General features: G+C 35.3%; 1 protein-coding gene across 1 annotated transcript; it reads left to right on the top strand.

The window, feature by feature from the left end:
- The first annotated feature begins 1,108 nt into the window (after nucleotides 1–1,108).
- LOC107802823 (porphobilinogen deaminase, chloroplastic) lies at nucleotides 1,109–5,414 on the top strand. The gene is made up of 5 exons (XM_016626401.2): nucleotides 1,109–1,385; nucleotides 3,043–3,448; nucleotides 3,995–4,201; nucleotides 4,284–4,461; nucleotides 5,084–5,414. Exons 1-5 carry the CDS (start codon nucleotides 1,177–1,179, stop codon nucleotides 5,194–5,196), a joined length of 1,113 nt encoding a protein of 370 aa, XP_016481887.1. The 5' UTR covers nucleotides 1,109–1,176; the 3' UTR covers nucleotides 5,197–5,414.
- The last annotated feature ends 11,949 nt before the right edge of the window (nucleotides 5,415–17,363 follow it).

The raw sequence follows: 17,363 nt of genomic DNA, 5'->3' as shown, positions 1-17,363 counted from the left end.
CAAATATCCTTATGTTTCTTTAACCCAAACTTTCACCATGTTATTATAATATTTCATTTAAAACAAAAAGAAATAAATTGAAGTATATGAGGGAAAATGAACACAAACTAATACAACAATGAAGAATAGTTCAACAAATGATTGAGGTATAGGAGGAAACAACAGTATTTTATCTTCCACAAAGTTAAAAGATCAAGACGTCGATCTATCCCCAAAGTTGAAAATGAAATGCCACTCTTAGTGTCTTACCACGAATTTTCACCAATAACGGTTAATATTTAGTAGTGTCTAATAAGGAGAGGTCCAAAATCATAAAACTAAGTTTTCACATAAAAAAAGATTATTTGACCTCAAAATTATAATTTGCATTGAGCTGAATCAGAAAGACAAGATTAAAAAGAGAAGCACAATTTCACACCGACTTGATTAGAAGAAATCATAAATAACATCACACGAATAAGCAGACGACATTTTATAAAAGCAAACTGGGTGCTAGGAAATTAAAGCGGAAGTGTGGAACAATAAAGAAGATTTCAATCTTAAGCCATGCCAATTACTAATCAAAATAATTATATGGCATACCAGTATAATCATATACAAAGTCTCATACATAGGTCTTTATCTCACAATCTCAAATATTTTCTCTTCGCATGACTTAAAGATAAATGTTATGCCTTATCTCAAGCACAAATAGTCAACATGCACTTCTTTACCTATAAAACTTGTAACTAAAATAGATTTAATATAACTAAATAAGATATGAAAATGAGTATATTATCAAATATCCAAGAAACTAACCTAGGAATATCAGAAATCAATCACATAAAAAGTATAACTTTTTTTTTTATAAAGAAACGGGTGAAATATACTCATTTTTGAGATTGGGGGCCTACCATCATCTAGTTGTTAAAATAAAGCAGAGTTGTTTTCCTTCTTACAAACAAAAAATAGTCCATTGATTCATGAATTTAGCTGAGGTGTAAGGTGAGAAATGAGATGGCAGCATCTAATTAGCAGAATAGATGGTAAGCGGGGTCCATTGACCACTTTTAGGATTTTTAAACTGCTGATGTAGCAGGATGAGCTGGAGGATAAGTAGAACCAAATCAAGAACCCAAAACAGAAAAGGTCCCTTTTCCCTAGATTCCCTCTTTTCCTCTCAATTTCTATTCCAAAATGGAGAAAATCGCTATTTCTACTCATTTGTGCCCTAGCCTTAAGCCTTTCAATTCTCATTTAAGTTCAGATGTAGGGTTTTCCTTCCCCTGCCTCACTTCTGTATTCCCAAATCAACGCAGAAAGATATTGGTCGCAAGGGCTTCCATTGTTGTAGAACAGGAGACCCAAACTAAGCTTGCTCTCATAAGAATAGGCACAAGGGGAAGGTACTATCTGATTCTTTATTTAAATTTTGCATTTTGACAAAGGTTGTGGCTTTTATAATTGATGTATAAACTATCGACGGAAAATATTTATTAGTAGCTCATATGTATAATTTAGTACGGGGCTTGGTAATATTTGTTAAGAAGTAAAGCTTATCATTTGCTCCAGCAGTTTTGATTCTTTTGCTGGCTTTATAGATATTCTACGCAAACTCCCGGAAAAAATTAATGAAATCTAGAGATTTTATGGATACGGAGAGGAATATTGGAAGGGAACTGAAGCATTTCTAAAATTAAACTAATTGTATTGGCTAGTAGTTTTTAAAACCTTTAGGTATAAAATCGCAATATTAAGGAAGTGAGTTCTGCTCTATTTACATTTTCATTTAGTTAGAATGGGGAATGCTGTCAGTTTTTAGTTTAGAGTTTAAGTTATATGCACTGATAGCGTAAAGATTTTTTTATACTATCAGTGTATTTTCACCTATTATAGAAGATTGCTTTCCATTTTTTAAGGTTACCAATTAATAATTACCTGTAGTTGTCTTTTTAAGTGCCCTGTATAAATCCTTTTTACACCATAAGTGCAGAGAGCTTATACTTTTTAATTTATCACTGGCCAAATCTTAGGCTTGGACTTTGAGCTCCATATTCTTTCCACCTTGTTAGCTCAATATTTTCTGTGTTTTCTAAAAAGAGACTTGTGGGTTAAAGAGCTTTTGAGCTAATTGCTCAGTAGAATTCAATGCTTAGATGGTTAATTTGGAGAGTAGTTGTCGTATGTGGTAAGTTGGGATTACGTGCCAGTCTGTGCTTTCCAGAAAACAATCTTTCGAATATCATTGTTATGTTCTTACCAGGAGGAAACCGAGTGCAATTGTTTGAAATTAATCAACTCCTGAAATCAGTATGTTTTGTATCAATAGCAGAAAGGTCCAGAAAGTGGAGGAATCTTAAATAACATTGTGGACGTAAAGAATTTCCGACCAGCAAATGAAGTTCAGATTTATTTTTTCTTCCATGGATTCTCCTACTGAGTTTGCGTTAATGTAATTGACTGGACATATAAAAATATTATATTTCTTTTTCTTGTGCACTAACATTCCATATCAGTTGATGCACATGTTTATGCCTATGTTAAGCATCTTCGAATTAAGTTATGATTAGTACCAGTATGTAGACAACTAGACATTATACCATTTCTTCGTCAAGAAGTTAGTATGTGACCATTAATTGAGACAAGATGGTCACAATATTAGATATAATTCTTAATGCATGATCATAGATTTTATACCCTATTTCTTTTACAAGTATGCATGATTTTATTTGTATGTTGCTATTACAATTCTTATTAATTTTATTGAATTTTCACACCTCTTATCTTTCTTTTACTTACCTTGCTTTTGCCTGACATATTAGTCGCTTTTCTTATAAAGCTAACTGGATGTTTCCTGTGATGGAGCAAAGACTATTTTTGTGTTCATTACTTATTCCATAAATTTATTTAGGAACAATGGGAACGTATGAGGCATAAAAGCCCCTTTATATCTCAAGATTTTGCTATGTATTTTTTTCTTCATCTATTTCCATTTTTGGTTGTTTAGGTTGTTGAGAAACTCTTCTCTTATGAATTACGTAATGCATTCCTTGTGTAGGACAGTCCCCTAGCCCTTGCCCAAGCTTATGAGACTCGAGAGAAGCTGATAGCCTCAGATCCTGGCCTTGCTGAAGAGGGAGCCATTGAAATTGTAATAATAAAAACCACAGGTGATAAAATATTAAGTCAGCCTCTTGCAGACATTGGTGGGAAAGGCTTATTCACAAAAGAGATAGATGAAGCCCTCATCAATGGGGAAATTGATATTGCTGTCCACTCAATGAAAGATGTGCCCACATATCTACCAGACAAAATAATTTTGCCCTGCAATCTTCCACGTGAAGATGTACGGGATGTATTTATTTCTTTGACTGCTGGTTCACTGGCACAACTTCCATCTGGAAGCACAGTGGGTACTGCATCACTAAGGAGAAAGTCACAGATTCTTCACCGGTATCCATCACTCAATGTAAGTCCAGCACATATTGTTTTGATAGTCCAAATAACTTCTCAAAATATTTTATGAAAAGAAAGTTTAGAAGCTTTCATGTTGGTTGTCGAGATACAATCATAACTTATGCTGGCACACTCCATCTTGATTTTGTTGATGAAATCTGTCTTGCATGAAGACCAAGAGAGAAAGATGACTAGGAATGTGTTAGATTTAGTTGGAGTTGTTTTAAACAATGGTTAGGGATATGTAAAATGGGGTAATTTGTTGAAATCACATCAATATATTATAAAAGAGTACGTTTTAATACTTTTCAAAAAAATACGTTTTGATACTGATGACATTTGTCTTGCTTGAAAGATCAAGTGAAAAAGATGACTAGGGTTGTGTTGGATTTAGCTGGAGATATTTTAAACAACAGTTAGGGATGTGTGAAATGGGGTAACATATTGTAAAGTTAATATCCTGTATAATATTTGGCTTAGTTCTGCTCATTTCTTAATGATTTTCACCTTTTAGTTTGTTTGAGCTACTTTAATTTTGTGAAACAAATTTTGTCTATAGGTGCTGGAGAACTTCAGAGGCAATGTTCAGACAAGGTTAAGAAAACTGAATGAGGGGGTAGTCCAAGCTACATTATTGGCACTGGCAGGGCTAAAACGCCTAGATATGACAGAAAATGTCACTTCCATTCTTCCTATAGAGGATATGCTACCGGCAGTTGCTCAGGGAGCCATTGGTATTGCATGCAGAAGTGATGATGAGACAATGGTATTCACATCTTTTCTTCCATAAATATAGATGCTTCTATTGCAGTTCTCTATTATTCTTTAATGATAAACTTCAATTACAGGCCAATTATATCGCCTTACTAAATCATGAGGAAACCAGATTAGCAGTTGCATGTGAGAGAGCTTTTCTGAAGACCTTGGATGGGTCTTGCCGCACCCCAATTGCTGGATATGCCTGTCGAGGCGAAGATGGAGACTGTATTTTCAAAGGATTGGTTGCCTCCCCCGATGGAACTCGAGGTACGAGCAATTTTTTTTTGACTTAAACCTGCGAAATGTGTGATTGGCTTGCAGTCAGTGGCGGAACTAAGTAGTCATAAAAACTTACAATGTGCGAATAGGGTATAAATTATTTTATTTGGTTATATGTGAGCTGCTGAATCCCCCTGACATGAAGCTCCCGTTTGGCCATAGATTTTGGCTACTTTTATTTTTTTATTTTTTTTAAAACAGTGTTTATTCATGAAATATGATAGTTTTTAGTTCCCAAATACTGGTTTAGGGCCGTTTTTGGGTGATTTTTTCTTCCACTCACAAAACCTTGATTTTTTCCCCCAAATAAAATGCATGTCCAAACACAACTTCAACTTCGAAAAAATATTTTTTAACACAACTTCAAAAACACTTTTTCAAGTTTCAACCAAATCTATGTCCAAAGGCTAGCGAAGAAAAATTCAACTATTGTAGTGAAGGGGGTTGAAAGTTGCTGTAGGTCATATATTCCTAATTTTTTTTTGAATCCCCTTGTATAAATTTTTGGTTCCGCCACTGCTTGCGGTTCTGGAAGCTTTCTTTTTCTTGGTTGCTGCTGCTTCTTAATACTTACCTGTTGCATTTTCTCTCTGTTCTCTCTTGATTTCAGTTCTTGAAACCTCAAGAAAAGGGCCATATACTGTTGAGGACATGACACTGATGGGTGAGGATGCTGGCAAGGAACTACTCTCACGGGCTGGTCCAGGATTTTTTGGCAACTAAGTAGTTTGGCATGGGCAATAACTGATTACACTACGGGCAGAGAGATCAGAGTTTGTATTCCACTCCTAGTTTAGGATTATGAGTTCATTTATTGTTCTGTAACTGTAGCGGGAAGTAGAATTGGAATAGTTTGTATACTAGTGTATCATTTTCACATCATTTTGTAAGTGCTTATAATAATTCGTCATTCTTCAAGGATATCCAAGATTCCAAGTGAATGGTTTACGATTGATGAATTGAGCGAGTGAGCTTAAGATGCACAATTTTTGTTGAGATCTTTGGACAATAGAAAGAGGAGATGTGAAGATGGTGGTGAGGAGGTAAAATTGATTAATTAGGGCCTTTTCCATTTCCACCAAAAATGCCATATTTGCTTCCCGTGTTGTATGAACCTCCAGATGACGGTGCAGAAACCAAAAACCTACACATCAAGTTCGTATTACAAACATTGAAAGCCACTTGAAAGGACAAAAAATTAACCATAAAAAATATGTTTAGAAAGAAATTTTACATGGGTGGTCTGCTAGGAATAACGAAATCTAATGGCAGCTCATCCACCAGTTATACTCTAAGGGGTCGTTTTGTAGGAGGTATTAGAAAAAAACAATGCAAGTATTAGCTGTGTATAACTAATACATAGCAAACTATAATATTAGCAATGCAGGGGTTTTCAATACTTGCAGAAGTAGAGTTAAAGACATAATTGCACCTCAGTGTACAAAGTTAAAGAATGTGGAGGGTATTTTTGTCAACTATTTTTTAAAGAAATTATGCAATACCTTAATACACCAAACCAAACAGTTAGATAAAAAATAATCTCAACATAACTAGTGCTAGCATAACTAATTTTTAGGATCATAACAACCAACTCCTTTCCCAAATGCAAATAAATTAAACCCGTGAACAAATTAAATGGGCTGATGGCTCTCTGGCGCAATGATAGAAGTACCTTGTACCACCTGGACGTTGAATTAAAGGCAGCTTTGTGAATTCTATACCATTCGAGTCTGCAAATTTGTTGGTTATATATACTTGAATCATAGATAGAAATCAATTTCTTTAACGATGGAGTGAGCTGTGTAAAAATATGTGTGTATTTCGGCGGTTATGAGTTGTTGACCAAAGAAGAACCTGTATTTTGTACAAGTTGAAGTGTCTACTTGAAAACTCGTAAAATTATGGAAACGGCACTATAAAACTCTGCAAGAACATATGCCCAATTGTGCATTAGATCTTTGGATACCTAAAAACCAGTAATTACAATTCCTCTCCATACACATTGAAGTAGTTTAATTATCACCAACAACCTAAGTCGCTATTCTTTCTTCTCCTTTCAATGTTCAAGAACCACCTCAACCCACCCCCACCCCAACTAAAGGAAAAAACATGGAGTTAGTCATTAGACAAAGGGAAATGTCAACTTTAGCTCATTATCATTCAACAATGCTTATTTACATGTTTGGAAGTCAGAAACACGTTATGGAAAATTAAAACGATAGAACAGTCGCATCGGAATTTTGGTGGGGCATAATGCAAATCAGTTGAGGAGTTTGATAAATTTTTAAGGAACTAGCGTTCACGCGTTCTGACTTGCTTCCAGAAGGCTACTTACAACATTAGAATGGCTTCTTCTTTATTATCTGTAACAGGACACAAACTTTCTGTGTCAATCACCATTAATTTAAGTTTGATTGTTGTTGATTTATAGCTTTACATTTCGCACTGGACTAACTGGTAATATGCTAGCTAAAGACGTTGTGTATTCTCTTTCGCATAATAAAGTCATAAAGATGGAAGTGACGAGGAAGAAGGAAGAGAATCGGAGATCATTATTTGTTAGACTTACAGCGAAGAAGCCTAAGGAACAATGCTTTAGATCCGCTCCAGCGAAAAATCCTCCAGTAATGTTCAATGCTCTCACTAATTGTAGATACGTGTCTACCTATACAATTAATGGTTTAGATTACAATCTCCTTTGCCGGTCTCAGTCACCTTAGTTTTCACCTTAACCATAATTCCAACTCTTTTTTCTTCTCTCTATACCACATAAACGGCGAAGAACAAGAAATTAATTGAGAAAATTTGTTCTTCAAAAAAGGTGATTATATTTTCAGCAACATTGATCTCATACTACTATCTCAGGAGATGCTTCGTTCAAGCAAGAATTTCGATCCCCTTCAAGCCCTTCTTATGACTTATGAATATAACAAAAAAAACGTTAAAAAAAGAAGTAGAAAAGTGTGCGATGCGAAAAGTGTGTTTTAACATTGATTAAAGCCTTCAATTGCTAAATTTTTATTAAGTCGAGTTTGGAAGAAAAAGAACTAAGGGTAATAATTGTGAAGGGGGCACTCAAGCTTTTTATTTAACGTTACAATTAAAAAATTATAGAGAATTTATAGAGTGAAATTCATTATAGAAGAAAGAGTGCAAAGCTTTCTTTGTATCATCAAACATGGTTGCAACTATGTTTCTGAAAATGAAGTACTCATCCCCAAATTCTTTATCTTCACTTGCAACTAAGCTTTTGGAATACCAAGTTCTCATTCCCAAATTCTTTATTTTAGAAGAGCACATTTCAAGTCTACAGTAATATAGAGAGGGATGAAGTATATTTAGTAAAACAAAAGAAGTATTAGAAAGTAGTTGATAGGTAGAGGAGCAAGGTAACAGAGAATGGGGGATTGTAAGTAAGGTGACGGTGAAAAATAAAGCCGACATAGAATGAAATACAAGGTTTCAATGTAAACCATTAATTGTATAGGTGGACACGTGTCTATAATCAGTAAGAGTATTGAATATTACTGGAGGATTATTCACTGGAGCGAATCCCAACCCAAGGATGGTTTAGATCCGCTCCAGTGAATAATCCTCCAGTAATGTTCAATGCTCTCACTGATTATAGTCACATGTCTACCTATACAATTAATGGTTTAGATTACACCTCCTTTGCCGGTCTCAGTCACCTTCGTTTTCACCTTCACCATAATTCCAACTCTTTTTTCTTTTCTCTATATCACATAAATGGCGAACAACAAGAAATTGGTTGAGGTAATTTATTTTTCAGAAAAAAGGTGATTATATTTTCAGCAACATTGATCTCATACAACTATCTCAGGAGATGCTTCGTTCAAGCAAGAATTTCGAGCCCCTACAGACCCTTATTATGACTTATGAATATAACAAAATCAAAGTTAAAAAAGAAGAAGTATAAAAATGTGCGATGTGAAAATTGTGTTTTAACATTGATTAAACCTTTCAATTGCTAAGTTCTAATTAAGCCGGGCTTGGAATAAAAAGAACTAGGGTAATAATTGCGAAGGGGGCACTCAAGCTTATTATTCAACGTTACAATTAAAAAATTATAGAGAATTTGGAGAGTGAAATTCTTTATAGAAGAAGGAGTGCAAAGTTTTATTTGTCTCATCAAACATGGTTGCAACTATGTTTCTGAAAATGAAGTACTCATCCCCAAATTCTTTATCTTCACTTGCAACTAAGCTTTTGGAATACCAAGTTCTCATTCCCAAATTCTTTATTTTAGAAGAGCACATTCCAAGTCTACAGTAATATAGAGAGGGATGTAGTATATTTAGTAAAAATAAGAAGTATTAGAAAGTAGTTGATAGGTAGAGGAGCAAGGTAACCGAGAATGGAGGGTTGGAAGTAAGGTGACGGTAAAAAATAAAGCTGACAGAGAATGAATTAGAGGGTTCCAATATAAACCATTATTTGTATAGGTGGACAAATGTCTATAATCAGTGAGAGCATTGAACATTATTGGAGGATTATTGACTGAAGCGGATCCCAACCTAAGGATGGTTTAGATCCGCTCATATGAATAGTCCTCTTGTAATGTTCAATACTCTCACTAATTATAGATACATGTCCACCTATATAATTAATGTTTTAGATTACAACCTCCTTTGCCGGTCTGAGTCACCTTAATTTTTTACCTTCACCATAATTCCAACTCTTTTTTCTTCTCTCTATACCACGTAAATGGCGAAGAACAAGATATTGGTTGAATAAATTTGTTCTTTAGAAAAGGTGACTATATTTTCAGCAACATTGATCTCATACGAGATACTATCTCAAGAGATGCTTCGTTAGAGTGAGAATTTCGAGGCCCTGCAAACCGTTCTTATGACTTATGAATGTAACCAAAACAAAGTTAAAAAAGAAGAAGTAGAAAAGTATGCGATGTGAAAATTGTGTTTTAACATTGATTAAAGCCTTTAATTACTAAGTTCTAGTTAAACCGGATTTGTAAGAAAACGAACTGGGGTAATAATTGTGAAGGGGGAACTCAAGCTTTTTATTCAATGTTACAATTAAAACATTATAGAGAATTTGGAGAGTGAAATTCTTTATAGAAGAAAGAGTGCAAAGATTTCTTTGTCTCATCAAACGTTGTTGCAACTATATTTCTGAAAATGAAGTACTCATCCCCAAATTCTTTATCTTCATTTGCAACTAAGCTTTTTTAATACCAAGATCTCATTCCCAAATTTTTTATTTTAGAAGAGCACATTTCAAGTCTACGGTAATATAGACAGAGATGTAGTATATTTAGTAAAATAAAATAAGTATTAGAAAGTAGTTGATAGGTAGAGGAGCAAGGTAACAGAGAATGGAGGGCTGGAAGTAAGGTGACGGTGGAAAATAAAGCTGACAGAGAATGAAATAGAGGGTTCCAATCTAAACCATTATTTGTACAGGTTGAGAAGTATCTATAATCAGTGAGAGCATTGAACATTACTGGAGGATTATTCACTGGAGCGGATCCCAACCCAAGGATGGTTTACGTCCGCTCCTCTGATTAATCCTCCAATAATGTTCAATGCTCTCACTAATTATAGACATGTGTCAACCTATATAATTAATAGTTTAGATTACAACCTCCTTTGCCGGTCTCAGTCACCTTAGTTTTTCACCTTAACCATAATTCCAACTCTTTTTTCTTCTCTCTATACCACATAAATGGCGAAGAACAAGAAATTGGTTGAGGAAATTTGTTATTCGGAAAAAGGAGAATATATTTTCAGCAACATTGATCTCATACTACTATCTCAGGAGATGCTTCGTTCAAGCAAGAATTTCGATCCCCTTCAAGCCCTTCTTATGACTTATGAATATAACAAAAAAAATGTTAAAAAAAGAAGTAGAAAAGTGTGCGATGCGAAAAGTGTGTTTTAACATTGATTAAATCCTTCAATTGCTAAATTTTTATTAAGTCGAGTTTGGAAGAAAAAGAACTAGGGTAATAATTGTGAAGGGGGCACTCAAGCTTTTTATTTAACGTTACAGTTAAAAAATTATAGAGAATTTAGAGAGTAAATTCATTATAGAAGAAAGAGTGCAAAGCTTTCTTTGTATCATCAAACATGGTTGCAACTATGTTTCTGAAAATGAAGTACTCATCCCCAAATTCTTTATCTTCACTTGCAACTAAGCTTTTGGAATACCAAGTTCTCATTCCCAAATTCTTTATTTTAGAAGAGCACATTCCAAGTCTACAGTAATATAGAGAGGGATGAAGTATATTTAGTAAAACAAAAGAAGTATTAGAAAGTAGTTGATAGGTAGAGGAGCAAGGTAACAGAGAATGGAGGGTTGGAAGTAAGGTGACGGTGGAAAATAAAGCTGACAAAGAATGAATTAGAGGGTTCCAATATAAACCATTATTTGTATAGGTGGACAAATGTCTATAATCAGTGAGAGCATTGAACATTATTGGAGGATTATTCAATGGAGCGGATCCCAACCTAATGATGGTTTAGATCCGCTCATATGAATAGTCTTCTTGTAATGTTCAATACTCTCACTAATTATAGACACATGTCTACCTATATAATTAATGATTTAGATTACAACCTCCTTTGCCAGTCTCAGTCACCTTAGTTTTTCACCTTCACCATATATCCAACTCTTTTTTGTTCTCTCTATACCACATAAATGGCGAAGAACAAGATATTGGTTGAGGAAATTTTTTCTTTAGGAAAGGTGATTACATTTGCAGCAACATTGATCTCCTACGACTTACTATCTGAGGAGATGCTTCGTTCAAGTAAGAGTTTTGATGCCTTGCAAACCCTTCTTATGACTTATGTATGTAACAAAAACAAAGTTAAAAAAAAGAAGTGAAAAAGTGTGCAATATAAAAATTGTATTTTAACATTGATTAAAGCCTTCAATTACTAAGTTCTAATTAAGCCGGGCTTGGGAGATAAAGAACTGGGGAAATATTTGTGAAGGGGGTACTCAAGCTTTTTATTCAACGTTACAGTAAAAAGTTTATAAAGAATTTGGGGGGTGAAATTCTTTATAGAAGAAAGAGTACAAAGCTTTCTTTGTCTCATCAAACATGGTTGCAACTATGTTTTTGAAAATGAAGTATTTATTTCCAAATTCTTTATCTTCACTTGCAACTAAGCTGTTTGAAGTCCAAGTTCTCATACCTAATTTCTTTATTTTAGAAGAGCACATTCCAAGTCTACTGTAATATAGAGAGAGATGGAGTATATTTAGTAAAATAAAAGAGGTATTATGAAGTAGTTGATAGGTAGAGGGGCATGGTAATAGAGAATGGAGGGTTGGAAGTAAGGTGAATGTGGAAAATAAAGCTGACATCGAATGAAATACAAGGTTCCAATCTAAACCATTAATTTTATAGGTGTCACGACCCAAAATTTAACCAGTCGTGATGTCATCTAACCCAACCCGCTAGGTAAGCCAAATAACATTCAACACAACTCTTTGGGAATAATAAAAGTAAATGAGAAACATAACTGAATTTCTATACAAACTCCCAAGGATTGGTAGTACAAGTTATGAGCCACTAAGACTTAAATTTTATAAAGCTGGTATGAAATAAATACAACGTCTGTTTTAAATGTACATAACCAAAATTTCAATCTAAACAATCGGGGACAAGTGGTAGCTATATCTGGACAATATGCTCATCTTTAACACCAGCTCCCATCATCCACAGCATCAGCTCCAAGATCTACACGCTAAGTGCAGAAGTATAGTATGAGTACAAACCGACCCCATGTACTCAATAAGTAACAAACCTAACCTCGAGTTGAAAGTAGTAACGAGCTCAAAAAACGGTCTGAGTCCAACATCAATAGCCGATAACTATTCATAACAATGTAAAATAGACAGCAAAAGTGAATAACTTAAGAGATACTATGCTCGGCTCGTTCACAGTTACAGGAGAGTAAACATGCTTTTCAAGTATACCAGTTAAAGTTAAAATCTTTCACTGAAATCAATTAAATATGAGTTTATCGAAAGAACTATATTTTTCCCGATTACAACATCAGATAAGCCATTTTGTTTACCAATTATCATGCAAAAAATACATCTCTATGCCTACATGGCCAGTACATGTCAAGCAATCAAATGTCATATCATTGTCTAGCATGAGAAAGGTACATATCTATGCCTACATGTCAAGTATACATGTCAAGAAATTAGTTTCACAGTGTAATCATTAAGCACACACAATCTTAGCACACTCCAGGTGCCTGGCTCAAATGCCCCAAACAATATCACCGTGGATCCATAAAAATAATCACACTTAGCACTGTACGAATGCCTAGCATAACTGCCCATCATCGAGCACGTGTATATAACACTGTGCCTGCGCCACTGCTAGCATGTAAGACTTCGGAGGGGCGTATCCTACTCAAGCGTTAATCATAATCACATAGCCCAAATGATGGGGCCTGGTGCACGCGTAGCCTCGAAATCAGGACGGCTTAGTCCAATGTGGGACCTGGCATACACGTCACCTCAATATCAATATAACTGTTGCGGCGTGCAACCCGATCCAAATATTAATATAAATACGGCTCTATGGCCTACATCAGTCATTAATCCGCTCAAGTCTCAATATGCAAACATCTCACAGAAACATAATACAATTATATAACACGGAGTTTAACAATATACCTCAAATACAATCCAAACTAGTGTCATGTATTAGGACACCTATAACATGTGAGACAACATACCAAAAGTGCACAGAGATAGATATATAACATGTTGATCTAACTACCATGACTCTACATTATGACTACAACTAAGGCAAATAGCTCAACATAGCGAAAATAGCACTATCATGTCTTAAACAATTGAGCAAGTAGGCTAGACATGACTTCTAACATGAATAATATCGCACGTAGTCATATAAATGGAGAATACATGATATCAAAGAAGCATGATAGCGAAACAAGGCATATAATAGCCTAAGAACTATCCGGATCATGAATACCCCGGTGCACGCACCAACGTCTGTCATCTAGCACGTGCGTCACCCCAACCCATCTCAAATATCATAGTTTTCGAGGTTAATTACAATCAAATCTAAGTTTAGACATGTTACTGTCACGCCCCAAAAACCAAGGAGCGCGACCGGTGCTCAACCGAGTGAACCCGACCGAGCAAGCCTATTAGATTCCTTCTACCCAAACTCATTCATGAATAAAGAGAATATATGTTTTCCTTAATTAAACAATGAAGTGGTCATGTCTGCAATTACCAATTTCTTACCAATAGTTTCATCATTTTTTTTAAAGTCTCAAATGGACAAGTAATACAACCACAATATAACATAGTTTGTATTTCCTCAACACCAATACACAACCCACACTATGTCTACAGAGCCTCTATGGATAAAGAAGAGTACAATGATAATGCCGGCAATAAGGCCCCGACTATACCTCAACCATAATACATAAAGATCAAAAGATACATGACCTCGGGATGAAGTGGGGCTCACCAAGTCAGCTGGGAAGAAGGTGTACTGCTATCACTGATCAATGTCTCCTGCTGTGGAACCACCTGCATCCATTTAAAGATGTAGCGCCCCCGACAAAAGGGACGTTAGTACCGTCGAATAGTACTAGTATGAAAACTAAACACCAATTTAAGAATTTAGAAATACAAGATAATTATGATGAACCAGTGCGGCAATAGAATAATATAAATAACTGTCTCAACCATAGCAAGCTTATTAAAAGCTATCAACAACATTTATAGGATTTAAGATGAGATCGTATGTAACCATCTTCACACAAAGCGGCCCTGCCGCCTCACCCGATGAATGCAGGTGGAGGTGTACGTATAATACCACAACTCTAATCAAGCGGCCCTGCCGCCTCACCCGATGAATGCAGGTGGAGGTGTACGTACAATACCACAACTCTAATCAAGCGGCCCTGCTGCCTCACCCCAATGTATGTGGGTGGATATATAACCATAGTACTAAGAACTTACACAAAGTGGCTATGCCGCCTCACCCCAATGTATGCGGTGGTGGTGCCACAACAATACCAAAACTATACACAAAGCGGGTGGAGGTGCAGTCCCACAATATCATAATTCTTACACAAAGCAGTCATGCCGCCTCACCCCAATATAGATGCGGGTGGAGGTGCATCACAATCACGATCTCTCTACCATAATCCCCACACAAAGCGGTCATGCCGCCTCACCCCAATGTATGCAGGTAGAGGTGTATCACAATCACAATCTCTACACAACTTGGCATAATACCTTTCACATAAATCACGACTAGAAATTATAACATGTGGATACGTAATCCATAGTTTAGGACACATCCTCATTTTATAATGCACTATGATAAGAGCATTTGAAATACGAGTTGAACATATATCTTCATCACAAAGCTGATTGGAATACTCGATTTATAATCAACATCTCGGAACTCACAAGGATAATGAGAATTCCAACTCTTAAAGAAGAGTTTAGCCAACATACCTCACTTGAGCTTCCTTACACTCTAAATGTTCCGAAATTCTTAGCAACTTCAATCTATTTTAGAAATATAACAAATTAAACCAAAATTAGGAAGAAGATCATGGTACTAGCTCATTTGAGCATTTTATCAAACACTAGATGTGCATTAAGGTTTCAATATCCTTTTATGGAGGATTCCATCATCCCACAACCCAACCTTTACCATTTTTAGCTCAACAATCTTTCTACACCCCTTGATAACACATGCATGTACAATAACCAACCCTCTTGCCCAGAAATTATCTTGCTTATTATCCATTTCTACACAAAATTCGAAATTGAGGGTTAGGGTATAGAATCTTACCTCTAGGATGAAGACCTAGTGAGTTTCCCTTCTCAATCTTCCAAAACTTGGGCAAGAATTGAAGAACAATTATTGGAACACCTTCTCACTCTAGGGCACCCTCTCTCACTCTAAAATGTCAGATTATCTCTAAAAAATGGCCCAAAACGTGTATTTAATGAAGTAGGGTTGGGTTTTAAAAACCCAAAAATGGTCGAATATGCATAATTCATTAAGGGAAGATAAACACTAACAATATGTGATAGGCAATCCAATATTCAAAAGCTAGTCTCGCACGTATATTCCATCAAGGACTCAATCTATTCATTAACACATGAACAACCAAGTAGTAACACGATCCAACATAGCATAAGAGAGTAAGGCACGAAACAAGTAAAGATATAGAGCAAGTAAGGCATGAGACAGGTAAATGCATGAAGCAAGTGAAGGCATGTGATATGTAAATGTATGTAATAGGTAAAGGCATATGGCAAGTAGAGGCATGGAACAAGTAAATGCAAGTGACAAGTAAAGGCACGTAACACGTAAAGATATGTGACAAGTATAGGTATATAACAAGTAAAGACAGGTGACAAGTAGAGGCATTCATCAAACATGATAGAAAAATATGCATGCGACAGCAGCAAGAAAATATGGGACATGGATGTGGTTCATTAACAAATACCATGCATATGTAAGTGAATGTCTAAAAAGCTTATGAAGATAAGTTCATGTAAGTTGCATAATCGATTGTATAACTATACGTTTCATATGTCAATATCTCAATTCAATAAACTAACAACATTGTTGCGGCGCGCAACCCGATTCGGTCATAATATTATTATGGTGTATAACCTGATCCTATGGACATACTGTGCGTCGTGCACCTGGTCCCATATAATATTGTGCGGCATGCACCAAATATCATAATATCAATCAGCACAACCCAACAACCCAATAACCCAACAACCCAACAAGATAACCTTAACAAATAAGGCGGAAGACATATATATATATAACATAAACAAACAAAGTAGAAGTAATATAGGTTACAATAACAAACAAGGCAGAAGACTCAAGTATAATGACAATAATCAAGGTAGAAGACAAATAGTGATGGTAATGAACCAAGTAAAAAGCATAGATATAAGGGTAACAAACCAAGTAGAAAACATAGATGTGATAATAACAAACAAGAGAGGAAAGCATGTAGAAGCAACCAAGGTAGAATGTATGTTTGTATCTAAGAACGAAAAACCATAACATAAAGTCAAACTCCCAATCCTCTCCATAGGGAGACAACCAATGTACCAATTTCATATCAAAAATATCTATCGTGCCAATATATAACAACCACACGAAATACCCATCGTGCCAAATATCTCCTTAAGGACCAATCATAATCTTTCATGTGAATAATGAAGCTCAAGTAACAAAATAATAACATGTATAGATATGTGTTCGTGATACAAGTTATAACTACAATCAGATCAAGTATATCAACAATTTTAATAATAGCTCTTCATGCTCATTTAAGATGTCATACATTTAAAAATAATTTCTATCATGGATAAGAAAGAATATCACAAAATACAATAAGAAAGAAAGAAATATCTAATCTACCCCAAACATGGATAACCCTGGCACATGCATATACGTCGTCACCTTGCATATGCATCACCTCCGTATGTAGCAAGCAATAATATTTATTATGAAAAATTCCCTCAACAATGCTAGGAAAGACACTTACCTCATTCTAAAATAAGTTCAACAATCCAGTACCGCTTTCCTTAAAAATACTCCTCAAAAAAATAAAAACCTACCCAAATATCATCTAATAAAGTCAAATAATGCTAGAGAAAACATCCCCAATCAATAAAGGTTCGTTCTTTAAAGAAATCCCAAAAGTTAACAAAAAGTCAACCCCATCCCACATAGTCTAAATTGAAATCGAGCCAATTTCCGATGATCCACAACCCCATGAATCCAAATATATAATTAGTTTCGAGATCCGACCTTTAATTAAGATCTAAATCTCCAAAAATTCATATCT

The sequence above is a fragment of the Nicotiana tabacum genome, chromosome 21 (genome assembly GCF_000715075.1).
Source record: "Nicotiana tabacum cultivar K326 chromosome 21, ASM71507v2, whole genome shotgun sequence".
Taxonomy (NCBI): domain Eukaryota; kingdom Viridiplantae; phylum Streptophyta; class Magnoliopsida; order Solanales; family Solanaceae; genus Nicotiana; species Nicotiana tabacum.
This window is presented reverse-complemented; position numbering and strand designations above follow the sequence as displayed.

What these genes read in the sequence shown, in the direction of transcription:
- LOC107802823 (XM_016626401.2), top strand. Translation starts at nt 1,177, where the DNA reads ATGGAGAAAATCGCTATTTCTACTCATTTGTGCCCTAGCCTTAAGCCT. An exon ending in AGAATAGGCACAAGGGGAAG is followed by an intron (nt 1,386 to 3,042) that starts GTACTATCTGAT and finishes TGTGTAGGACAG; the next exon opens with TCCCCTAGCCCTTGCCCAAG. An exon ending in ACCGGTATCCATCACTCAAT is followed by an intron (nt 3,449 to 3,994) that starts GTAAGTCCAGCA and finishes TTTTGTCTATAG; the next exon opens with GTGCTGGAGAACTTCAGAGG.